This window comes from Glycine max, chromosome 12 (genome assembly GCF_000004515.6).
Source record: "Glycine max cultivar Williams 82 chromosome 12, Glycine_max_v4.0, whole genome shotgun sequence".
Classification (NCBI taxonomy): Eukaryota; Viridiplantae; Streptophyta; class Magnoliopsida; order Fabales; family Fabaceae; genus Glycine; species Glycine max.
Window position 1 is genome coordinate 25,809,608 of NC_038248.2, and position 26,085 is coordinate 25,835,692.

Below are 26,085 nucleotides of genomic sequence, written 5' to 3' on the forward strand. Positions count from 1 at the left end.
GTCAGTTGAGAAAGGTTTGCACAATCTTGCATTATCAGCTTCTCCTTCAGCTGATGGTGCATTTCCCAATGACTATATTGGCATATTCATCTTCTAGAAATTGCACATCACATTTGCTCCTCATATGTCTAAATCTCTCAAGGTATTTAGTAGCTGGCTCATTCATCTACTACTTGGTATTCATTAAGTCAACCACATACACGTTAGGTTGAGTAGAGTAGAATCTATAATGGAAACATTTTTCCATATCAGCCCAACTCTGATTATATTTAGGCAATAAGCTAGAATACCACATGAAGGTTGTTCTAGTAAGAGAAAGTGAAAACAATTGTAACAATGTTCATTCTGAATGACTTCCCCACATTGAGTCCTATAACAAATAACGTGTTTTGTAGTGGATTTTTCATCTTCACCTGAGAATGAGAAAAGTTAGGGACTTCGTCACCTCTCAACAAAGGAGCAACCTTATCTATCCATTTTAGATAAAGTTTTTTATAAATTGGTTTACCAATGAGCTTCAGCTGAATCTTGAAATGATTCTTGATAACATCAACTATCACATTAGGATCTATCAATGATGGAGTTGAGGTTGTTGGTTCTGCCCATATTGGCCGATGATTCCCAAGGGTAGTCGACTCCACATGGTAAATGTTTGTTTGTTTGATCCTTGAGAGACATAATGGAACCATTGGGGCTCATACGCCATCGACTGATGATTAGCAGAGGTAGTCGTGGTAAGCGATTGTTTGCCTGATCCAGGAACGACAAAATGGGACCCCTGGGGCTCATATTCCTGTTTGTCACTCGTCTGCTTAGTCCACGTTGGCTGATTGCTTGAGATAGCCATGGTAAACAACTGATTGCCTGATCCAGGAACATCAAAATTTGGATCCATAATTTTTTTGACAAACTGTTGCCAAACATACACTTTTAAATTAAGTGACAATATAAAATCTCTTTAATAATATACATTTTCTCCAATTTAAATTTTGGATCCGAAACAACCACGGTCCTGGTTCTTTAGAAATTATATCTATTTTAAAATGAAATAAAGCTGGTCGATAAGAATCAAGTTGAAGCACCATAAAATAAATTTGGGATTGCTCACAAATTAGTCGACTATGCGTTAAGTTTAGGGTTTAGGATTGCCCAGAAATTCATTTACATCCTTTCTGTTCCATACTTCCAGTTGGTAATGTCACTTTCAAACAAAACTGGACACCTATAAGACCTTAACCTTCCTATGAACCAATGACTTAATTAGATGCTCAAGCGAAGTACTCTTCTGGGACATAAAATTTTAAACCAATGGCCTGAAAACATTGAAAACAAACAAATAAATTAGATAATGAACATCCAAATATTCAAAAGAAAATTGTAAATCACATAGTAAAATAGAAATTAAGCGCAAACTCATACGTCAAATATTATTCAGAGTAGCCGTGCTGCTTAAGGTAAAAAAAATTCACAACTGGATGAAGAAGTACACCCATAAATTTCAAAACTAATCAGAGATATATAGAAAACTGTGCTCAAATTATGGTTGAGTCATGCCTTATTCATTTAACATAAGATTTACTTGTAAAAAATCAGACCATTTTCTGAATGGTGCTTGAATCAGTCAAGAATAAGGGTGCTAAAGCCTCGGGTAAATGGTGACAAGTTAACTTTAATGGCTAAAATTGTTTAACTACCTCTGCAAATTTAATATCAGCGACACTGTGATCTGATTCTCTCCCGGCTGCATCACCAACAAAAAAGGATCTACAACATATAAAATGAATCTTTAACATTTTCATCATCCCCTCAAGAATAAAAAATGGTAATATTCTAAATGAAAGGAATAAAAAACTTAGCATCAATTGAACAATTGAAAGGAAGAAAAAATAACTTATCCATATCAATGGCAATGCCAGAGTTGAAGTGTTGCTCCATAAGATGCCACATCCCTGGTTTGGGTTTGCGAAAAGGATCATCTTCCTTTTTGTTTACTTTACCTGATTTACTACCTACCCCACAAGCTATAAAAACCTGTATAGATAAAATATAGATACTAGGTCAGCTTCTTGTGCATTTCCTAAATATTTTCAAAAACGAATGAGCAACAAAGTCTATTTTTCCCCCTTTAGTCTGTATTACATAGACTTGAATTTAAGTGTGAGGAAATTTCACTCACATGACTCTTGATATTCATGTTTCAGCTTACAATTTATAGAGTACAAAGTATAAGAGAGAGAAAGGGGGAAAAGATAGCCTAGTCTAGTCTATGTCTGCTGACTTCTAAAACAAGGAAAAAATATTTAGTAATGATGCATACAAATCTAATTTAGAAACCCCAAAAGATATTCAACACTCCCCCTCAAGCTGGAGCATATAGATCATATGCACCAAGCTTGGAACAAATAGACTGAATCCTAGGTCCTCGCAATGACTTAGTCAAAATATTTGCTGGCTGATCATTAGAGCTAATGAACTCAATGATAATTTCTTTGGATAATAGCTTTTCCCGAATGAAATGACAGTCAATTTCTATGTGTTTGGTTCTCTCATGAAAGACTGGATTTGAAGCAATATGGAGAGCGACTTGGTTATCACAATATAACTTCATCTGCCCAACTTCACAGAATCTCAATTCTTGAAGTAGTTGTTTGATCCACATAAGTTCACATGTAGCCATGGTCATAGATCTATATTCAGCCTCTGCACTAGACCGGGCAACAACAGTTTGCTTCTTGCTCTTCCAAGAGATAGCATTCCCTCTAATGGAAACACAATATCCGGATGTGGATCTCCTATCCATAGGACAACCAGCCCAATCTGCATCACAATACCTAGATACTTGTGTATTACCTTTGTCTTCATAAAGTAATCCTTGTCCTGGAGATCTCTTAATGTATCTAAGAATACGCATAACAGCATTCCAATGATCAACACGAGGATTTTGCATAAATTGACTCACCACTCCAACAGCAAAGGAAATATCAGGTCTTGTAATGATGAGATAAATGAGTTTTCCCACAAGTCTTCTATATCTCTCGGGATCAGGACACATTTCACTTTGATCTGCCAGGAGCTTCAGATTTGGATCCATAGGGCTATCAACAGGTCTACAATTCTGCATGCCTGTTTCCTCCAAAATGTCAAGGGCGTACTTCCTCTGAGAGATCACAACACCATCTCCTGACTGAGCCACCTCAATACCAAGGAAGTACTTCAAATATCCCAGGTCTTTGGTATGGAAATGACTGAATAAGTGCTCCTTTAGCTGAACAATCTTAGTAGCATCATTCCCTGTAATCACTATATCATCAACGTATACTATCAAATAAACACATTTCCCAGGGGATGAATGACAATAAAAAACAGAATGATCAGCTTCACTTCGTTTCAACCCAAAAAGTTGAACAATATGACTGAATTTACCAAACCAAGCCCGAGGGGATTGCTTCAACCCATAGAGAGATCGACGCAGCTTACAAACAAGACCATACTCCCCCTGAGCAACAAACCCAGGAGGTTGCTCCATATAAATCTCCTCCTCAAGATCACCATGGAGGAAAGCATTCTTAATGTCAAGTTGATGAAGAGGTCAATGACGCATGGCTGCCATAGCAAGAAACAGACGAACAGTGGTGATTTTAGCCACAGGAGAAAATGTGTCACAATAATCAAGGCCATAAATCTGAGTATAGCCTTTAGCTACCAATCGAGCCTTAAGCCGATCAACCTCACCATTAGGCCCAACTTTAACTGCATAGACCCATCTACAACCCACAGTCTTCTTGCCAGGTGGAAGAGAAACAAGTTTCCAAGTACCATTATTTTCCAGGGCCTGCATTTCATCAATCATAGCCTGTCGCCATCCAGGATGACTAAGTGCCTCATGAACATTAGAAGGAACATGGTGTGAGGATAAAGAGAAAACAAAGGAAGAATATGAAGGAGACAAGCGATGGTAACTCAAAAAGTTATAAATAGGATGAGGGTTGCGAGTGGATCGAGTACCTTTTCGGATGGCAATGGGCAAGTCTAACTCAGAGTGATGAGAGACAGGTGAGGAAGCAGGATCCATGGTTGGAGGACTAGTTGGAGAAGGATGAGAATCACGAGGGGAGGCTTCAGGTACTGTAGAATCAGTTGGCCGTGTCCTGTGATGATATGTAAGCAGAGGTGGAGAGACAACTTCAATTGAATTTGATAGAGAAGATGGGACTTCATTGACATTTTGGTCGGAGTTACCTAGAGGACAAGGAATTGGCAGTACTTCCTGGAGAGAAGAAGAATGATCTACAGAGGATGAGAAGAAAGGTGTGTCTTCAAAGAAGGTTACATCTGCAGATATATAATATTGTCTTGTGATTGGAGAGTAGCATTTGTAACCCTTTTGAAGACGAGAATAACCCAAAAAGACACATTTTACTGACTTAGCTGAAAGTTTGTCTAAACCAGGGGAAAGATCATGGACAAAACAAGTACAACCAAACACTCTAGGAGAGACATGAAACAATGGGTCATGAGGAAAGATAATTGAGTGAGGAATTTGATTTTCAAGAGAAGAAGAAGGCATCCTATTAATTAAAAAGCACGCAATAAGCACTGCGTCTCCCCAGTGATGTGTAGGAACATTAGAATTTAACATTAGAGAACGAGCAGTTTCAAGAAGGTGATGATTTTTCCTTTCAGCTATGCCATTTTGTTGAGGTGTATGAGGACATGTGGACTGGTGTAGGATACCTTTCGAGGATAAAAAAGAGGAAAGATCATGAGAGAAATATTCCTTTACATTATCACTTCTGAAAATCTTGATTGTTTTTCCAAATTGATTTTCAATCTCATTGCAAAACGACTTAAATATGGGCAAAAGTTCAGATCTATCTTTCATTAAATAAACCCAAGTACATCTAGAGAATTCATCAATGAAGGTTACAAAATATCGAAAACCAAAAGATGTAACACGACTTGGTCCCCAAATATCAGAATGAATGGTAGAAAAAACCAAATCACATCTTTGTACAGTTTGAGGAAATGATGACTAACATGTTTTCCTAGTTGACAAGACTCACAGTCTAAGACTTGAAGGTTTTTAAGACTAGGAACCATTATTTTCAGCTTGGATAAACTTGGGTGACTCAGACGATCATGCAAAAGTTTGGGTTTTGAGGATGCAAAACAGGATATCGAAGAGCTGGATTCTAAATAATACAGTCCTCGTGATTCACGTCCTTCTCCAATCAGTCGACCCGTCCCATGTTCCTGAATAACAAAGGAATTAGCGGTAAAGGTTACTGAACAATTTAATGAGCGAGTCAACTGACTTAATGAGATTAGATTATATGGACACTGAGGAACAAATAATACAGAATTTAATTTCAATGGAGATAATGAAACTTGACCACTTCCTTGAGACGCAACTTTGGACCCATTGGCTACAGTAACAAGGTGAGGAATCTTTGGAAAGAAAATAGATGAAAAGAAGGACTTGTTACCAGAGATATGATCAGAGGCACCTGAGTCAAGTATCCAAGGGCTAGGACTTCCGATTGATTGAGAAACACATGCTGTTGAGAAACATAGTACTGATGAAGATGATGCTTGATTGCTGGATTTCTCGGACTTGAGCTTCAAATACTCTTGGTATTCCTCATCAGAAAACTTAGACTCAGATTTTTCTGACTTGGATACCTGTGCCACTTTGTCAGGGAAGCCATGCAAAGAGTAACAATTTTCTTGAGTGTGGCCCATCCTCTTGCAATATGTGCATTGAGGACGTCCACTTCTTCCATTGCGGCCTCCTCTACTGTTACGGCCTCCCCCTCTCCCACGAGGTGCCACCATGGCTAATGTTTCCACAGCATCAGTGAGATTTTCATCCTTCAACGCATGAGGTACACGGAGAAGCCTAGTAATGAGAGAATCCATCAATGGGACTTGATCTCCAGCTAGGACCTGATCACGTACATGATCAAAATCTGAGTGTAGACTCCTCAAGATAAGGACCATGTAGAACTTGTCCAGTTTCCTAGCCACAAGAAACCTTCTCAGCTCTTCTACTGCTGCCCGAGCTTTACCCATATGTGCAATCATGTCATGGTTAGATTGCCTAAGAGCTGTAACTTTCACAGTCACATCAAATAGGCTTTGAATATCGTTGGCGAAGATCTCTTGGGCCTTCTTCCAAAAAAGATGACATGTTTTAAAAGATCTGAGAATTTCCAAAACATCTGATTCGACCGATTGCCACAGAACAGCACATAGTTGATAATCTACCTTCTCCCATTCAGGTTTCTTGTTGTTTGGAACAACATTGATGTTTTTCTCTAGGTGGCCATGGTACCCTTGACCAAGAAACCACAACTCAACTGAAGCAGACCACGACAAATAATTTTTCCAGTTGAGCTTGGCAGTTGCAATGGTTGGGGTTCCAAAAAATGAAAAAACAGGACCAGAAGTAGCCATTTTGACCCAAAAAAAAATTCCGGCGAGATTCCGGCGGCGGCGGACGGTGGCGACGGCGACGATGATGGCCGGAACCCGCTTTGATGCCAACTTGAATTTAAGTGTGAGGAAATTTCACTCACATGACTCTTGATATTCATGTTTCAGCTTACAATTTATAGAGTACAAAGCATAAGAGAGAGAAAGGGGGAAAAGACAGCCTAGCCTAGTCTATGTGACAGCCTAGTCTAGTCTATGTCTGCTGACTTCTAAAACAAGGAAAAAATATTTAGTAATGATGCATACAAATCTAATTTAGAAACCCCAAAAGATATTCAACACATAGAAGGATTTCACAATGCACTGAATGAGTTTAGGACACATCCATGCACCTTACATGACTTATTGGTCGATCTGGATAAAATAAATAATTTGTATTTATTTTGTTCAAGATCCAATGATAACTTGTACAAAGTGTGCTGATTTTAAGGGGAAAAAAACTTGTACAAGGTGTGCTGATCAGAAAAAGAAGAAAAAAAAACTTGTGTATGGATACAGCATAACATAAAGAGAGTATTTTAGAATTACTCTTGTTAAATAATGAGTGAAACTTGCAAGTTGCAACTACGGAATCCCTCGACCTTTGACCTAAATTTTTATAGGTCAAAAGAATCACTGTGCAGTAATGTAAAGATGCAAAAGGTTCAGATTACAATTTTAACATCTATGACTATGAAAACAACCAGTAGTGAAGATGTTTGTTTTTGGGTCAAAAAGGAAATGCATGTTACTAACAGAAAGAATGCATTCACCATGGACATGACTGGGACTTAAAATGATTGATAGAGAATTTCCTTGAATGACGAACAGTTAAAAGGTAGCAAAAATGTCAAAGATGCCAATTTAACTTCCTTCTGTATCACCTTTAAAATTATATTACCTTAAAAGTGGAGGTAAAACTTTATGTACTTAACTGTTGGATGAAGAACAGAAAAGACAGGAAAACCAAGTAACTAGGAAGATATTAGTACTGACAAAGAGTATGAATTACCTAGTAAAAATGTTTCATTTCAAATAACTGAAAAATCCTAATTTAGAATAAAATTGACCAAAAACGAATTATATTACTGGTGTAAGAAGTTAACAGCATTGTCAAATCTAATTACTATTTAACGTGATAAATGAAAAGGACAGAATCTTGAAAAATAATTTTCAAATTCAGACTAACCAATACAATTTAAGATAAATTTCTATGGTGGCAATGACAAAGATATTATTATACTGTTTAAAGATAAGAAAAGATGTCACTAGAAAGATTGAATATTTTTGAAGTTTGAAGAACTGTCAACTTTAAGGGTGGTTTTGATGCATACTGAGGGACAACACACAAAAGTAGTGCGACAGAATAGTTGTATTATCAGTTGTTTAATGCCCCATGAACAGGACTAAAACTTTGTCTATCTGTCATTGTGTTGTGACAAGTACAAGTACTAGGTAAAACAATGCAAAATGTATTCTAATACCCTTTATGTTGTGCATTGTCGCTTATGCACTAGAGCAGGGAAAATGAAGTGACAGACATTATTGGTCTTTTTTCTCTTTTGTGCTGCTGACAACATTTTCTCACCAAGTTTATTAGTGTGTAAAAAATTCACTGTTTCATTCCCTTGAGCTGCTTTTTGTCCTGTACTTTAGACTATTTTAAAACTCAAAAAGGTACTATTCATTTGTACTGTGTTCAGAGTGCTGGCTCTTATTTTTCAGCAAATCAACCATACCTTCATACTCTAAATAGTAGTGGCATCAGCCATAAACCTGATTGCGTATTCCTACCAGGCGGGGGAAAAAGAGAAAAACAACAATATTTAACCTATTGCGCAAAAAGACTCTAATTTTAACATCACCTTACTTTTGTTTCACGAGTAAGTAAGAACATTCTCAACCAAGTAATCCTATTCCCAGAAATGGAAAACACACAGTAACAGAAGAGTATGACAGCTGTAAAACATAACTAGCAAAACAAATAATCCATAATTAAATTGTTGATAACAGCAGATACATCTGTTGTACCAAAAAAATCACCTGAACTGGAACCTTCACTTTCACAATAAAATTATTTAGACGTCCAATTTTCGAGTCCACAGCTACTTGCCTCTTATTCTTCCAACGTTCAATATTGGATTCATTGGTAAAAATTACCTATAGTAGACAACAAAAACAAAAGAGCATGCAACATATAAGTTTTCATGCGAACCAGTATTATTAGATAGGTATAAGTTTAAATTAGAGAGGGAGAGCATGAATACTAAAGTTCAAAAGTCAGCCAAATTGGGGACACACCAACTTGTAGCCATCATTGTATAGGCTTTGTAGTTTATCAGGAATAGACGAATGCATAAGGGACCAAGCATCTGCACCCACTCTGAAAGGAAAGGATAAATTTCTTAATAATCAGAAACTTATGGTGTTTATAGCCAGTGACAACAATAATAATAATAATCAGTTTGAAAGCATAATTTTGATAAAATATATCCAATCCATAGCACCACAAAAGCCAACAAAATTAATAATTGCAAAGTCATGAGTTCAGATGCAGAAATACCTTTTCACATCTGTTTTTACAAGACATCCATCAAAATCAAATGCAGCGATTTTACTTGAATCATGCAGACCATCATCCTGTAAAGTATCAGAGCATAGAACATGCGGAACATGTAAACAACCAAGAGCAAATGCATTTGTATGTATGTTCCTTTTGAATTTTTAACCAGACACATTGCACAAGGTTATACTCGTCTACAGTCCAAGCAAACAACCAAATCAACACCAATTAAGACTATTAACCTCACCCGTTCAAGAAATATGACTGTTTGGAATGCCTTCCATTTTGGTAAAAGGGTAGCATCCTGAATCAGGTAATAATTTGACTAAACATAAGATGAGCAAAAGACATCAAACAGTAGAGAAAACTGCAAGCATAACAATGTGATCAAGTTTAACTATAAACATTAAAGCCATCACGAAATCAAACAGAAAAGGACGTAATGTTACCTTGTAATTGCTCTTGACATCAGAAACTGAAAATTTAATGTTCACCACAGCTTTAACATCAGGTGTGCACAACTGCAAGCAATAAACATGAAGAATAAAGAGAATAACAATACAATCTAAGCAGGGATAAGGCATTTGAAGGAGAAAATAAGCATTGAAAAACAGGATCATTAGGTGATGATTGCAGGTAAGTTACATGTCGTAACCTGAAGTAGAAGGTAACATTATGATTTTAATATTTATTAAGAATGTTTTAAAATTATAATTTAGTCCTTGTTTACTTTATCTTTCTACAGAAACTAGAAATGCTACGAGCCTCTCTAGCACCATGAGTTCGTGCTCTCTCCTTAAGCACAGTGGCAAAGATGAGATCACCTCAAACATGGTGGGCAAGTGGCAACAATTTCAAAAACTTATCAAGCCCAGAGCTCTTCAGCACATACAAAGTCCCTGTTAATTGCTTTTGAAATGGACTAGATAATAGATACAGAATATCCCATCCAAATGTATTCACACTTTTTACTTGTCTGCTGATTATTATTTTCATGATCAGAATTAAAAATCAGACACCGAAACTCTCAGAGGAGTTCAATTTGAATTATAAACAAGCTGATTAAAGTCATAACAACAGTTTTAGAGAGGGCAGCCTGCTAAAGAAAAGAATGGGCAGAAAATGAGCCAATAGTACTCTCTATGCATCATATGCTAAATCAAGAGGCAAATTGATTACTTGATTATGGGATATTAAATTAGCAATATGAATATTTTGCTTGTGTTACCAGATTAGAATGTAACCAATGAACATAATGGTTTGGTGGTAGTTGGTTCACAACTACATGGGCTTGGGAGGGGGAATGGGCATCCTAATTCCAAAGAACAATCACTAATGTAGCTTTCAATTCCACCAGGTCCTTGAATATTGAGGAGTGACCCATTAAGATGGAAATCAATTGGATTCCTCACACAGCCATATGATCAAGTGATCGGACAGCCTTGGAAAGAATAATTATCTGGCAGATCTCAGAAACAAAGTTAATAAAAATGACTAAGTAGCAATTAATATTATATCAGTAACTTTAACCATTAGTTCTAGTTACAAGTTTCACAACCCAGCCATTCATTAACCTAATAATACAGCTTATGATTCTAACAACTTGAACCACTGGTATGGACCACCATATATAAATCCTGGAAAACAACCCAAACCTACATTCCATAGCTTCATGTTCAACTGTTTACGTTTTTGACAGACATTTACTTAAGAATATCAAGTAACACTCTCATTTTCATATAATTACAAGAAAAAAATCTCCGAAACATATTTCTTTATCAAATAAAAAATTCTAATATTGGTTACAATATCTTCATTCAAGATCAAGAAATCTAGAAACTAGAATGGCATAACAAAGATAATGAACTGCATGTTACTATATCACACAACAATCAAGAAATACTAAATAAAATGTAAGCAAAAAATTTAAAACCTTCTTAACAGGAAGCATGAAACCACCCTCCACTTCCTCTCTTTCTAAGATATACAATATTTTTTTTTTTATCTAACCTTTAGTATTTGATACTTGAGAGATGAATAGGTTTAGAGAGAGAAACACTAGTTTTAGAGCGAGAAACACTGGGTGGGTGAGAGATAGACTTAGGAGAAAGGCAGCGGCGAGGATCGGCGACAGCCCTTGGAAGGTAACCCAATGGGATTCCGCAGGAAACAGGTCACGAGGCCTGCAACTACACAAGGTGTCTAACTGGAGGGACCACAAAGACATCGCAACCTTCTATTTCACTCGTTTTGGAGAAGAAATTACAGAGGAGGAGCTATGGCAACATTTCAAGAAGTGGGGAGATGTCAGGGAGGTGTTCATACCCAATCGTAGAAACTACTCAGGAAGGAGATACGGTTTTGTCAGATTTAAAGGGGTACGGGACGTTCCATACTTGGCACGGCAGCTTGATAGAATCATCATTGGGGGATTGAAACTGTACGTCAACATTCCCAAGCATGGAAGAGAAAAACCAGCACAGGGAGGTGCAGGGATCAAGTTACAGAGAAACGAAGGGGGCACTCAAACACAAGCTGACCATGCTCGACAACCACACCAAACACACCCAGCTTCATACAGGGAGGTGGTAATGAGAAATAACAGGGCTCCGAGACAGTGAACGAATCCCAATATCCAAAGCCATAGCCGCCATAACCCACCTTCTTCAATCCACATCGACATCGAACCTGAAGACACTAAATGGCTGAAGGGTGCGTGGGTAGGACGCCTCAGAAACCCAGCTACTTTTGACAGATTGGAGGATGATCTCTGGTGGGAGATAGGATTGAAAATAGCCCCTAAATACATAGGAGATGATTTGGTTCTGCTTCTTGGCCTTAGTGAAGAGGATGAAGAACAAATTATGCATGGGGGACAAGATAGAAGCTCACCGATGTTCTATTCAATGGAGAAGTGGAGCCCAAGCTTACGTACTGGGAATAGGCTGGTATGGGTTCATTGTTGGGGAATCCCACTTCAAGCTTGGGATAAGAAATACATACAACAGATCATGTCAGTGATGGGAGAAATGGTGGACATGGATGACGAGGTTGAAGAAAAGCGGAGGTTGGACAGGGCAAGAGTGCTCATCAAGACTTCATGGAGGCCAACTATCCAACACACCATTCACGTCCTCACTGCTGATGAAACATTCGCGGTGGATGTTATCAAGGAGACAACAAGTACATATCACGAAGGCATCCGAGGGAGAAGGAGTGTCGGGGGGTCGTCTGATGATATCTTCTCCGATGACAGCTCCTATGGAGATCGCCACAGCCAAACGCATAGCCAAACCCATTGCGGGGATGCGGCAACGTCGTCGGCGGCTAACGCGATGCCAGAAGCACACATGCAAACGTCGACGGTGCCGGAAACGCAAGTTGAACGTGGATGTAGAACCGACGGCGGACTCGAATCTCACGGCACCATCCTTTTACCCAGCGGACTGTCGAACTTCGAATACCCAGTGGATAACATCGTTAACCAGAGGACGATTGCTGAACCACAGTGGGTAACAGCGGCGCCACACAAGTTTCACCAAAACGGAAACTTCGAAAGGAGGGAGAAAGAAGGCCTGACAGAGACCCACAATGATTCAATAGCTGCTACACCTGACCACAGCAGCATAGGTGACCCGACAGAGCCAAAAGATCAATCATGCAGCAACGGCAAATTCAAAAATGTGGAGGAGGATGAAGACAGAGGAGTGGAGACACCACGTGAGCAGCGGATGGGTATTTGTGAGGATATTAGTGGGCCAAACCATATAACCAGCAGCTCTATTTGCACCCCCAATGGAAAAATGCATAAACTGGGCCTTGGCCCAATAGCTACTAAGGCAGAAACAGAAAATAATACCTGGCAGGTGTATTCCAGACAAAAGAGGTACCAAAAGAAATCCAAACCAGGCCTCAATGAATGTAACACAGTGGAAACAGAGCAGGGGAGTAGTGCACGAAACCAGCCCCTACAAATATTGGCACGAAGGGATTCTGCTTATTGTGAAACTAATAACTGTGCATCAGACATATCCAATCATAATGGGGGTAGGGGACCAAATACTGAGTCCCATCAAGTATGGCTAAACAGTTGGGAGTTACAGGAGGAGATGAGAATGATGCTTTCATCGAAAAAATCAAACTAATGGAAGACAGGGATAGGACAGAATATCAGAGATGGGAAGCCAGCAAGAGGGATCAATGAATATAGTCTCTTACAATGTCAGAGGCTTAGGGAGGGGAGTAAAGTGGGCAGCAATTAGAAGAATGATTAAGAAGGAAGGTGCAGACATGATATGCATAAAAGAAACAAATAAAGAGGTGGTTGACAAAGCAATGTGCCAGGCACTATGGGGGGATGTGGAGGTCTGTTGGGAGATGCTGCCAGCTAACAATACAGCTGGGGGTATTTTATGCCTATGGAGTGAAATAAATTTCAGGTTACAGAGTAAAACAATTGGAAATGGATTCATTCACTTGACTGGGGAGTGGATAAAAGAGGGGCAACACATTAACATAGTTTCAGTATATTCACCCTGCGACATTCACGGTAAGAGATTACTGTGGGATAACATAAAGCAATTGAAGGATTCTTTGCATGGAGGGCTATGGTGTATCCTGGGTGACTTCAACAACATTAGGCACCCAGATGAAAGATATGGCACAGGTCAGAGGATCTCAGGGGATAGCAGTATCACAGAATTCAACGATTGGATACAAGACTTGGAGCTCATTGAGGCACCATGGATTGGTAGAAACTACACGTGGTATAGACCAAATGGGGAGTCTAGGAGCAGGATTGACAGGTTCTTGGTCTCTCATGAGTGGATTGAAAGATGGCCTGGCAGCTATCAATCTACTTTGGCAAGAAACTTTTCAGACCACTGTCCAATCCTTCTTCGTTCCAAGGTAACAGATTGGGGTCCTAAGCCTTTTAGGATACTTGATTGCTGGTTATCAGATAAATCCTTTAAGGAGATTGTGTACCAAAGCTGGAATTCGCATCAGCAACCAGGCTGGGGTGGGTATGTCTTGAAAGAAAAGATTAAGAGACTAAAAAGAAGGTTGAAGATCTGGAATCAGGAACAGTTTGGAGATACTCTCAAAAGGGTTAAGAAGGTGGAGGCTGAAATAAATAAACTAGAGGAAGACACAAGCCATAGACAACTATCTTCTGAAGAAGTCTCAAAAAGAAAACAACTTCAAGAAGCTTTATGGACAACTGCGCAAGCTCATGAATCCTTGCTCCGTCAGAAGGCTAGATCTAGATGGATCAAGGAGGGAGATTGTAATTCTCGCTACTTTCACTTGTTGATGAATACTAATCGCAGGAATAATTCCTTAAAGGGGATCATGCTAGATGGCATGTGGACTGATGAGCCACATAAGGTGAAGGAGGCAGTTAGATCTTTCTTCTTGCAAAGATTCCAAGAACCAGATTTTCAAAGGCCAAGGCTCGATGGTATCAATTTTCGATCTATCAGTCACCAGCAGAATAGTTTGTTGTCGGCACCTTTTCAAGTGGAGGAGGTAGAGCAGGCTATACGGGACTGCGGGAGTGATAAAAGCCCAGGTCCCGATGGGCTGAATTTTAAATTTATTAAGAAGTTCTGGCAGCTAATCAAACTCGATGTTATTAGATTTATCCATGAATTCCATGCTAACGGGATCTTTCCTAGAGGCTGCAATGCATCCTTCATAGCGCTAATTCCTAAGGTGGTAGATCCACAGCTCTTGAATGAATACAGACCTATCTCTCTAATAGGTTGTATGTACAAGATCGTGGCGAAGCTATTGGCCTCTCGAATGAAGGAGGTGATGTCATCCATCATAGATGAAGTCCAATCTGCATTCATTGAAGGAAGGCAATTACTACACAGCGCACTAATTGCAAATGAGGTCATTGAAGAAGCCAAAAGAAGTAACAAAGCTTGCATCGTATTTAAAGTAGACTATGAGAAAGCGTACAACTCCGTCTCATGGGATTTTCTGTTGTACATGTTAAGGAGAACAGGATTCAGCCCAAAATGGTCTAAATGGATAGAGGGATGTCTGAAATCCGCTTCTATCTCAGTGTTGGTGAATGGTAGTCCTTCGTCTGAGTTCCTTCCACAAAGGGGACTCAGACAAGGGGATCCGTTAGCACCATTCCTTTACAATGTAGTAGCGGAAGCTTTGAGTGGGTTGATGAGGAAAGCTGTGGAGGAAAACCTTTATGAAGGTTTCTCAGTTGGGTCCAATCAAGTCAAGATAAGTATCTTACAGTATGCAGACGACACAATATTTTTTGGGGAAGCATCTATAGCGAATGTTAAAGCAATAAAGGCTGTACTTAGGTCTTTTGAACTTGTATCCGGGCTAAAAATCAATTTTGCTAAGAGTTGTTTTGGAGCATTTGGGGTGACCGAAGAATGGAAGCAATCTGCAGCACATTATCTGAATTGTAGCACGCTGGTTTTTCCTTTTATGTACCTAGGCATTCACATTGGGGCCAACCCGAGGCGCTGTCAGATGTGGGAGCCAATTATTCATAGGTGTGAGAGAAAATTGGCAAAATTGGCAAAACAATAAAAAAATTCAAATAATAAAAAGGGAAACACATCAATCTAACTGGGTTATCACCTTCTCTTCAGACTTGTTATTTTCAGCAAATAACTTCTTCAGAGCTTCCTGGTCACTACTCTGCAAAGATAAAATAAAGACAATACAAAAAACTAAAAGAATCACCTTAAAAGCTTCAAGTGATCGGACAGCCTTGGAAAGAATAATTATCTGGCAGATCTCAGAAACAAAGTTAATAAAAATGACTAAGTAGCAATTAATATTATATCAGTAACTTTAGCCATTAGTTCTAGTTACAAGTTTCACAACCCAGCCATTCATTAACCTAATAATACAGCTTATGATTCTAACAACTTGAACCACTGGTATGGACCACCATATATAAATCCTGGAAAACAACCCAAACCTACATTCCATGGCTTCATGTTCAACTGTTTACGTTTTTGACAGACATTTACTTAAGAATATCAAGTAACACTCTCATTTTCATATAATTACAAGAAAAAAGTCTCCGAAACATATTTCTTTATCAAATAAAAAATTCTAATATGGGTTACAATATCTTCATTCAAGATCAAGAAATCTAGAAACTAGAATGGCATAACAAAGATAATGAACTGCATGTTACTATATCACACAGCAATCAAGAAATACTAAATAAAATGTAAGCAAAAAATTTAAAACCTTCTTAACAGGAAGCATGAAACCACCCTCCACTTCCTCTCTTTCTAAGATATACAATATTTTTTTTATCTAACCTTTAGTATTTGATACTCCAAAGACTCTTTCATAGTGTGTGCTTACCCTTAATCTCTTTGAACCACGCTCTCCAGTCTCTTGCAGCTCATTTCGTACATCTTCCACTGCTTCATTAACCTATTAAAGAAGTGTAACACACACAACCAGTGTGAATAAGTTAGGACAAAATTCAAAAGGAAACAAAGTTTGATTGCTCTTAATAATGCAGACAAGTTAAAACAATAAAAAAATTCAAATAATAAAAAGGGAAACACATCAATCTAACTGGGTTATCACCTTCTCTTCAGACTTGTTATTTTCAGCAAATAACTTCTTCAGAGCTTCCTGGTCACTACTCTGCAAAGATAAAATAAGACAATACAAAAAACTAAAAGAATCACCTTAAAAGCTTCAAATTACATTGAAAACTTTAAACAGATTACTTGTCTACTGGGATTTGCTAGCATTTCTCATTTTACCTAATAATAAAAAAACAATAGTATTAAAGAATATGTAATTAACTTTTTTTTATGGCATACTATCCTCCGTTGAAAGCGATCATGCTCAAATCAGATACAACCACTAACGGACAGCAAAGCTATCACTCGAACCGACTTGTGTAATTAACATTTTTTTGGTGTATAATGGTCCCACCGAAGCTCAAACCTCGCGTATACTACCCTAAACCTCACCACTAGGCCCAACTCTACTGGGTTTGAAATTTGCATTTATAATTAGGGTCTTCAGTTTTCTTATTGTTTTAAAAGGAAAAGAAAAATAGAGGGCAGTGTTTGAAAGGGAAAAACCAAAAGAAGAGACGGGAAAGGAAAAGCACCTTCAAGGAGGAAAAGCCTCTGATGCTCTCAGGAGAGGAGTGAGAGTGAGAGGAAAGAGGGAAGCAACGGAGGTGGTGCCACTTGACGATGTCGTACGGACCATTTCCTTTGGAGACCGAAGCCAGCCTCAATGCCTTCGCTTCGATCTTTTGGGAACACGCCCTGCACGACGACTTCCCCGATTTCGCGTAATCCGCCATCATCGATTCGCGAGCCGCCATCTGTGACGGGCTTCGGTTCCGTAACGGAGGGAGAGATGCAGCGACGGAAACGGAGAGAAGGAAAGGAATAGGATTAGGGAAGTTACGGAGACGGTGACGGACGTTGACAGCGATGAAGTTGGGGATTCGGAGCATGGAATGGTTCCATTACAGTTAAGCGGAGCGGAGTGTGAGTGAGTGAGTAAAGAGGCAGAGAGAGAATTTGGGCGAATTCAGGAACAGCATAGGGTTATGAGCTGGGAGTTGCTAGGTGCACCCATTATTGCTGGTGCACCCAGCAACTTCTAAAATCCCCAAAAGTGCCCCTGCTGCTCCTTCTTTCTCCCTTTTCCATGAAAAGTGTTTCCATTTATTGCACCCAACTTTTAAAAATGGCACAATGCTTCCATTTGTGCATTCTCTCCTTCTTTTCTCTCTTCAGTGTGTAGTGTTTTCCCGTATTTTGTTCGTTTCCTTGTGATTGATTTGGTTCGATGAACGGTTAGGTTCCATGAAGGCGAAGGTATCGGTGTTCGGTGTTGCGGTAATCGTCAGCAGCATACGAGGTATGTAGTGTTGGGTGCGTTCTGGTGTACAGCAAATCGCACGGATCAAGTTGATCCGCAAGAAGTTTACGGATCAACTTGATCCGCATGTAGATTTCATTGCTTCGGATCAAGTTGATAGTTGCGGATCAACTTGATCCGTAAATGACTTACGGATCAACTTGATCCGCAAAAGACTTACGGATCAACTTGTTCTGTAACAGGCTCTATTTTTTGAAATTTTAAAGTTTAACTTTGTTTTTAAATTATTACTTTGTTTGTATTGTTATTTTTTTATTTGAATTGTTTATACGTGTAGAATGAAATAGGATTTTGGCTTTTTACTAATGATGAGTTATTATGTATAGTTTTGTATGTTATGTGTAGTTCGGTTATGTATTGTATGTCTGTGTTGAAATTTTTGATTTATTGTTAAGATGGACGAAAATCAGTGGATGTATGAAGGTATAATACCTGAAAAAGTTGATATGGATGAAAATGAAGAAGAATGTGGTGTGAATGAACCACATGTTGGTTGTTCGGATGCGTTCAATACTTCTCAAGTAATAATGTTCATGATTGTGAGTGATTTAATAAAATGAATATGTTGTAGGAAACTAAAATTATCTGGATTGGTTTGTAGGTGTTTGACAGCCGAGAGGATGTTTTGCGGTGGGCTCGATTCGTTGCTTATGAAAATGGATTTGTGGCGGTGATTGTAAGGTCTGACACAAACACAGATAGTAGAGGAATGAATTCGTTTGTATTAATTGGCTATGAAAGGAGTGGCGAGTATAGGTGTAGGAAGAAAGAATTTGTTAGAAGAGACACTGAGACTAGGAAATGTGGGTGTCCCTTAAAGCTTCGTGGCAAGCCAGTGGTTAGAGGACAAGGCTGGATAGTAAAGTTGATTTGTGGGATTCATAATCATGAATTGGCCAAGTCATTAGTTGGACATCCATATGCCGGACGATTGACTAAAGCTGAAAAGACACTTATTGCTGATATAATGAAGCCAATGGTGAAACCAAGAAACATTTTGTTGACTCTGAAGGAGCACAATGCCAATAGTTGTACGACCATCAAACAAATATACAATGCAAGAAGTGCATACCGTTCTTCCATAAGAGGAAGTGATATTGAAATGCAACATCTAATGAAGCTTCTTGAACGTGATCAGTATATTCATTGGCACAGATTAAAGGATAAAGACGTGGTTCGTGATATCTTTTGGTGTTACCCTAATGCAATGAAGTTAGTCAACGTATGTAATTTGGTGTTTTTGATAGACAATACCTACAAAACAAACAGGTACACTTCCACTGCTCGATTTGTTGGGGTGACACCAACTAGGATGACATTCTTTGCAGGTTGTGCATATTTGGAGGGTGAACGTCTTAATAATGTGGTTTGGGCTTTAGAACACTTCTGAGGTATATTTTTAAGATGTGATGTCCTCCCTGAAGTTATTGTCACTGACAAAGACCTAGCATTGATGAATGCAGTGAAAATTATATTTCCTGAGTGTACAAATTTGTTGTGTAGCTTTCACATATACAAGAATGTGAAGGCTAAATGTAAATCGTTAATTGGTCAAAGAAATGTTTGGGAATATGTCATGGATGCCTGGGGAACTCTTGTTGATTGTCCTTCGGAGCAGCAGTTTGATGAGTGCCTAAAGAGGTTTGAAATGGTTTGTTCACCATGACCAATGTTTATTGATTTTGTCAAGGATACATGGATAATCCCACACAAGGAAAAATTTGTTACCGCGTGGACGAATAAGGTGATGCACTTAGGGAACACAACAACAAACAGGTATGAAATTGTTCACTTATTTCTATTAATGTTGATGAATTTATGGATTTATATTGTTGTATATGTTTATTGTTATTTGTGTATTTGAAATGTAGGGTTGAATCTGCTCACTGGGCTTTAAAAAGAGTGTTACATAATAGCCTTGGAGACTTATGCAGTGTCTAGGATGCGATGAACAACATGATGACGCTACAGCACACGGAAATTAGAGCATCATTTGAAACAAGTACACATGTCATTGGACATGTCTTCAAAAAAACCTTATACAAGAGGCTTCTTGGAATGGTTTCAAGGTATGCTTTAAATCAGATTGCTGCTGAATTTGAGTGTGTTCACTATGCTGGCAAGAATCCTTCCACTTGTGATTGTGTGATGAGAACCATGCATGATCTTCCTTGTGCTTGTGAGCTATCCAAATATGTTGTTGGTTGCATCCCACTGGATTCAATCCATATGTTCTGGAGGAGACTCAGTTTTTCAGACCAAGGGCTATTTGAACCCGAGGTGAGCATCAAGGAAGTAATGGAAACAATATCCAAAAGATTTGAAGAACTTGATGTTTGTGGTAAGTTTACTCTGAAGACTAAGCTTTGCGAAATTGCATACCTTGATCAAAATTTGATGCGTCCTCCTCCAGCAAAGGTTAACACAAAAGGTGCACCGAAGAAACCGATGAAAAAAACCCAAGGTCAACAAAGTGTGATCCATCTTACCGGGAGAATATAGATGCTTTTCATTCTCAGCAAAATAACAATTCGTTAGTGAGGCATAGTTCATCATCTTCTAACCAACCCAATCCAAGAAGGATGATGCCTATGTTGGATCAATTTTAGCCATTTATCCACGACTTCATTGATAATATTGTTGATGTCGAAGCTGATGAAAATTGTGGATATCGGTCAGTTGTCGGTTTATTAGGTATGGGTGAAGACTCTTGGTCTTTGGTCCGCACTGTTAGTCGATGAATACGACTAACTTTTGTGTATAAAACCTATGTAAATTGTATCAAACTCCTCCAAGTTATGGTTATTTTGTAATGTTGTAATTACTTTTTGTTAAAGATAGGTAATAAATACTTAGTATTCCCATTTTGTGGGTTTAATAATCATTTCCTCTCAATTTTAGGTTAATTAGGCAAGTTTGTGAAGTGTTAATTTTCATCCGCTCGCTAAGCCAATCTGTTGGCTTAGCGAGCCATCCGTTGAGCGCATCACTCTTGCGGCTGAGTGCGAGGAAGAATTTGGAAGAAGGATGAGTTGTGCATGTTCGCTGAGCGAGTGCTAATCCCGCTAAGCGCACCGCTTGAGTCCATCCACTGAGCGAAAAGACGCGTGCTAAGCCGAAATTCACTAATGCGCGCTAAGCAAGCCAGAGTTGTGCTAAGCGCGCAAGTACCAACAAGGCCACCTATTTAAGCCTGAAATCAGAAATAGAGAGGGAGTTTGGGCAATTCTCGAAGTTTTTGCTTGTTTATAGATTTCTAGAGAGAGAATGGTCCAAGTTTCAAAGATTTTTGAGAGCTTTTGTTGTGAGAAGATTGGCAGAAAACTGAGCGAGAAGAGGAAGCCATCCTGAGAGCATGAGATGAGTCTGTGAGTGATTGTGAGGTTCTAGGGGTGGAGGAGACATCCCCACTACTTGTATTTCTTCAATCCTTCATTTTTATCTTCTCTTTGTTGTAAAGGAAGCTTCCCAGATATGGAGAGCTAAATCCTCTGTTGGTTCTTCCTTGTAGGTACTTGATGTAAATACTTGTATATCTATTTAATGATGTTTTATGTGTTCTCTATGCTATCAGTACGTCATTTTAGTGTGCTTTTGCCTTGATCACGTAGATGCATGCTTTGTTAGGATCATTCAACAGTGGAAACTGGTCTGATTCTTAGAACTTGATAGGACATGGCTAGTTTATCGTATTATCACGAGGGATCGGGGTACGATAACCTAGTTGTTTGTATGTTTGTCTTAATGCGGTTCTGGTAGAGTTTAGTCCAACAAGAGGAATCAGAGGATGATGCTTGATCAGGATTAGGCTAGACTATCATGAGGAATCGGGGTTTAGCATTTCAGGAGACACCATAGAACACATGAGCATTGTTAAGTAAAGAATATCCTTTTAACATCAGGCACCTAATAGGAAGACCAACGTGTTGTCTACTTGTCTTTAGACATCATTACTCACGTGATTTTCCTTTTAATAGTTAGTTTACATACCTGTGCATAGTTGACACATCTCTTTTCATACTAGACACCTATTCACTGAATATAGCTTTACCAAGTAACACAAGTTCCCTGAGAGTTCGATACTCGGTTCTTACCGTTTTATACTACTTGCGCGATCTGGTGCACTTGCTGGGTTCGAACACGCACCCATCTGGTTATAGAACTTAGCAAATTCTCAGAAGACTATATCAAGCTCTTTGGTGGCACAGACAGATTTAAGGATTTAAGGATGTCATTACATGTTGATGGGTTAATCAAGGTATTTAATTTATGTTTTTGATTTTTAAAACTTAACTTTAAAATTAACTTTAACGTCTATATTTGTTTCATTCAGGTCACTATGGATAAGTGGATGGATATAACCGACATGAGACCGAGAGATTCTTCGGTGCATCACATAATTTGTATCGGTCACATCTATGTCAATCATTTTTTTCAAGTGTATTGTAGATATCAAGTTTTTTTTATATTTATGAAATCAATTGTGTACGATTGAGTTAATATTTTTTTTTGCATGTACGACAAATTTATTTAAAAGACTGTTGTCCTTTACCGCCAGTAGCATTGTTATGGTCTAGCAATTGTCATCCTTAGGCGAAGCAGTGACCAACTCCATATATTAGTAGAATGCAACATTATAGAAGCTTCATGATGTACAAAAGAGACTATGTTGACTTAAATGATGATTGAAAATGTACCTTTGTTTATTTGTTATGTTAACATAAAAATTATTAGTTAATTGTTGCTTTTTCGAAAAAAAAAATAATTGGTGCAACTAAAATAAAGTACGCATGTATGATAAATCGTTGTTTGAGTTGACAATACATTGGAAAATGCAAGTGTGTTAACATAAAGCATGACAGGACACTGTAAGACTTGACTACACATTGGGAAATGCAAGCGTGCTAACATAAAGCGTGTTAGCATGTCACGTCATTGGTGTGGTTGACAACACAAACAAAAACCATGTGCACGTGTATGTATTTATTTTAAAAAATTGAATCAATGATATTGAAACTCATCTATATATATCACACAGCCAAACACTGTAAAAAATCAAACATTCATTCCTAACTCAACTCTTTGAACAAAGTATGACATTCTTGGGAGAAACAAGCAGTCAAACAATTGTGAACTCCACATTAGGTTTTATTTTTCCAAATGGTTCCATTGTTCACAATGATAGTGGTGTTTACTTTCAAACCTCCACTCTAGTACCTTTTCGAGTACCTAATGCTTGTGATTTTCAAACGTTAAAAACCAAAATACACAATACCCTTCAGCTAACCGACGAACAATATTTGGATGAAATTTACTACCGGTAGTCATTCACAGATATAGGTAACAATCTTCGCTTTCAATATATGCAATTGAAAAATGATGATGATGTTAACACAATGTTAATGTGTAATCATCAATTTTCAAGTGTTGGTCCGATTGAGTTATTATGCATCATTTGTAGAACACCAGATGGTATATTAAACATACTTAAAGTCACTATGACCCCTACTCATGATGTCCTGCTATATTACAATGGGAGGTGGAACATGCCACGCCAAAATGAGTTTGTTGGTTACTCGTTCACAGAAAAAAAATCCCAAAAAGTTTGACATTCCTTTCGAATGTACCATGGATGAACTGAAGGATTTGATTAGCAAGTTGTGCCTCATGGGATTCCCCCTTATGGTATTTATGAAACACAAACGGTACGACGATTTTTTTTTGACAACCAAGTCACTATGAGTATTCAGATAAAATTATCAAATTCGAAATTATTGAACTGAAAACCAACGATGGTGTGTTGAAGGTGTTAGTGCATTCTAACTACTGGAAAAAAATTCGGGCCAATAGAAATTTTAGTTGTTTTTAGTAAGCATGTAATCGAAATGGAAGATAATATGTCCTTGTCACAAAATTAGCATGACTTAATTGTTGTAATTGATGCTAATTTTATTTCTTTTGACTGTGTTTAAGTTAATGTAATATTATTTTATGTTTGGAATGATTTAATGTTTGAATTCGTGCAAATTTTATGTTATTCGTATTCAAAAAATAAAATAAAATCCCCTTCTAAAATAAAAAAATAAAGACACAAGCTTCTTGCGGATCAAGTTGATCCGCAAGCTGGTTACAGATGAAGTTGATCTGTAAGTAACTTGTGGATCAACTTGATCCGCGACTGGCTTACGGATCAACTTCATTCACAACCAGCTTGTAGATCATCTACGTCAACTACGGATCAAATATAGCTTCTGCGGATCAACAAAAACCTATACGGATCACGTCATAGCATACGCGGATCAAGCTGAATGAGTTGGGTGCACAAAAATATTTTAAAAATACACGGGGGTATTTTTGCCTTTTCACGTAGGGTGCGGGGTGCACCAACAATAATGCTGGGTGCACCTAGCAACACCCTTATGAGTTTCACGCCACATGAGATGAGGTTTCAAGTATATCGAAAAAGGTCAAGATCCTCTTAATCATGCTAAAATATGTTTTTAATTTTTATCCACCTGATTTCTGATTTTAAGACTCTCATTAATTGCTCTAAGTCCTCAAATTATATTTTCGTTTAGCTTTTCATCCCAGTTGTGAAGGAGCTCTGTTAAGTGATGAGTTGTCGTCTGACGTGGCAATTGAGAATAGCCACGTGGTTATTTTAATATATGTGACATATGAGATATTTAATTTATTAAGTTATTATTATTATTATTATTATTATTATTATTATTATTATTAAATTTAAAAAACTAATTATGATTAATTATTATTGGAAATGTGTGTATTGGGAAAGACTTCTAGTAGAAGAGTCTTGGTTTTCCATCTTTTAACATTTATAGTGTTTATGTTTGATGTTGTGGTGAGAAACCCTATTTGCAAGAGTCATTAACCCTAGTAGATAACAAACTAAATATTCATCTGTTGGATTCCTTCACAACAAATTGGTGTCCTCGTGAAGGAATTGTTGGTGGACCTAGGGCAGCATAAGGCAACAGTTCTAAAATTGTCAAATCAAGGTTACCATTTTCTTCTTAAACTATACTGTTCAGGATCCACAAAATATGCATGTCAAGCTACGTGGCACTCTGAGACACATGTCAACCCTCGCATAGGAACATGGACGACAAACTCTTAACAATCGGCCTCTCAACCGATAGGTTATCTTTAACATCTTATTATTTAAATATATTGTCATCTCATTATCACATGAAAAGTAAATAATTATCTCTAAGGTATTTAACTATCTCTAAGCTACATATTATCTCTAACATTATCTATAAGTCACCATTATTTACTTGCTATTATCTACAGACTATTATCTACAGGCCAATAATTATCCGCAAGGGTTGTTACGTCACCGTAATAGCCCCTATCAACAAGAACCCATCCACAACTTCCTCTCTACACTATAAGTACCAGGTTCTCTCAAACTCTTTACATACATTCTCACTTACTTTCTAAACTCACGTATTAGAGTCCTTTGTTTTGTAGGACTCCCCTTTTGTCGTCTTAACAAAGGCCACTCTCAGTTCAACGTGCAAAGTCTAGGAGCCCACCTTGTCCACGTCCACCTTGACGTGTGCCAGCTCCGGATTTGGGTAAGTACATAAATTGATTTTTTGCTTTAATGTTTGGATGTGGGTGAGTGTTAGTGTGGTTGGTGTATGTAATAAAGGCATGTGAGTGGGTTGTTGTATGTAGTGAAAGCATGTAGGTATGTAGTCAAAGCATGTGGGTGGGTTCATAAACATAAAGAAAAGTTTTCTAAAGTTATTGGATTCTTTGCTTTTTTGGTATTGAAAAGGAGAGCTTGAAATCTTTTGCATTGTTGGGTGTTTTCTTTTGTTTGGTTGTATGAGGTGTACCCCTTTTACAAAGAAAAAGCATGTACCCTTTAATTTAAAAATTAATTATTTAGTAAAATTTCACTTAATTATTATTTTATTGTTAATTTTTGGCATTCCTATTTGTTTGTGTTAGAGACATGTCTTTAAAAGGGAAATTGGTTGTTAATGATATGCTGGTAGATGAGGATTCTAAAAGTGATGAAGCATTTCGTCCAAGTACAACTGAAGAAAGTGATGAAGATACAAATTTGGAGAGTAAGTTTTTAGATGACCTTG

The 26,085-nt window shown here is 38.0% G+C and overlaps 1 protein-coding gene and 1 long non-coding RNA gene across 9 annotated transcripts; one reads left to right on the forward strand and one right to left on the reverse strand.

The window, feature by feature from the left end:
- Positions 1-1,073: 1,073 nt before the first annotated feature.
- Positions 1,074-17,769, reverse strand: LOC100796730 (polynucleotide 3'-phosphatase ZDP). Of its 8 annotated transcripts, none has more exons than XM_003540011.5 (12): positions 17,172-17,769; positions 16,634-16,693; positions 16,403-16,474; positions 15,659-15,718; positions 9,487-9,558; positions 9,285-9,341; positions 9,038-9,114; positions 8,776-8,857; positions 8,518-8,634; positions 1,892-2,031; positions 1,695-1,764; positions 1,074-1,313 (listed from the first exon to the last, which is right to left on the reverse strand). In XM_003540011.5, the coding sequence occupies exons 1-12, from the start codon at positions 17,526-17,528 to the stop codon at positions 1,269-1,271; spliced, it is 1,209 nt and encodes a 402-aa protein (XP_003540059.1). In that variant the 5' UTR covers positions 17,529-17,769; the 3' UTR covers positions 1,074-1,268. The 8 variants fall into 8 exon arrangements, with proteins under 8 accessions (XP_003540059.1, XP_014620430.1, XP_014620429.1 ...); XM_014764944.3 differs by lacking the exon at positions 15,659-15,718 and adding an exon at positions 15,764-15,808 and having other exon boundaries at positions 9,285-9,362; positions 17,172-17,658; XM_014764943.3 differs by having other exon boundaries at positions 9,285-9,362; positions 17,172-17,652.
- A 48-nt stretch (positions 17,770-17,817) lies between these two features.
- Positions 17,818-20,764, forward strand: LOC106795419 (uncharacterized). The gene is made up of 3 exons (XR_005887519.1): positions 17,818-17,938; positions 18,561-19,735; positions 19,831-20,764. It is a non-coding gene; the product is annotated as an uncharacterized lncRNA (long non-coding RNA).
- Positions 20,765-26,085: the final 5,321 nt, after the last annotated feature.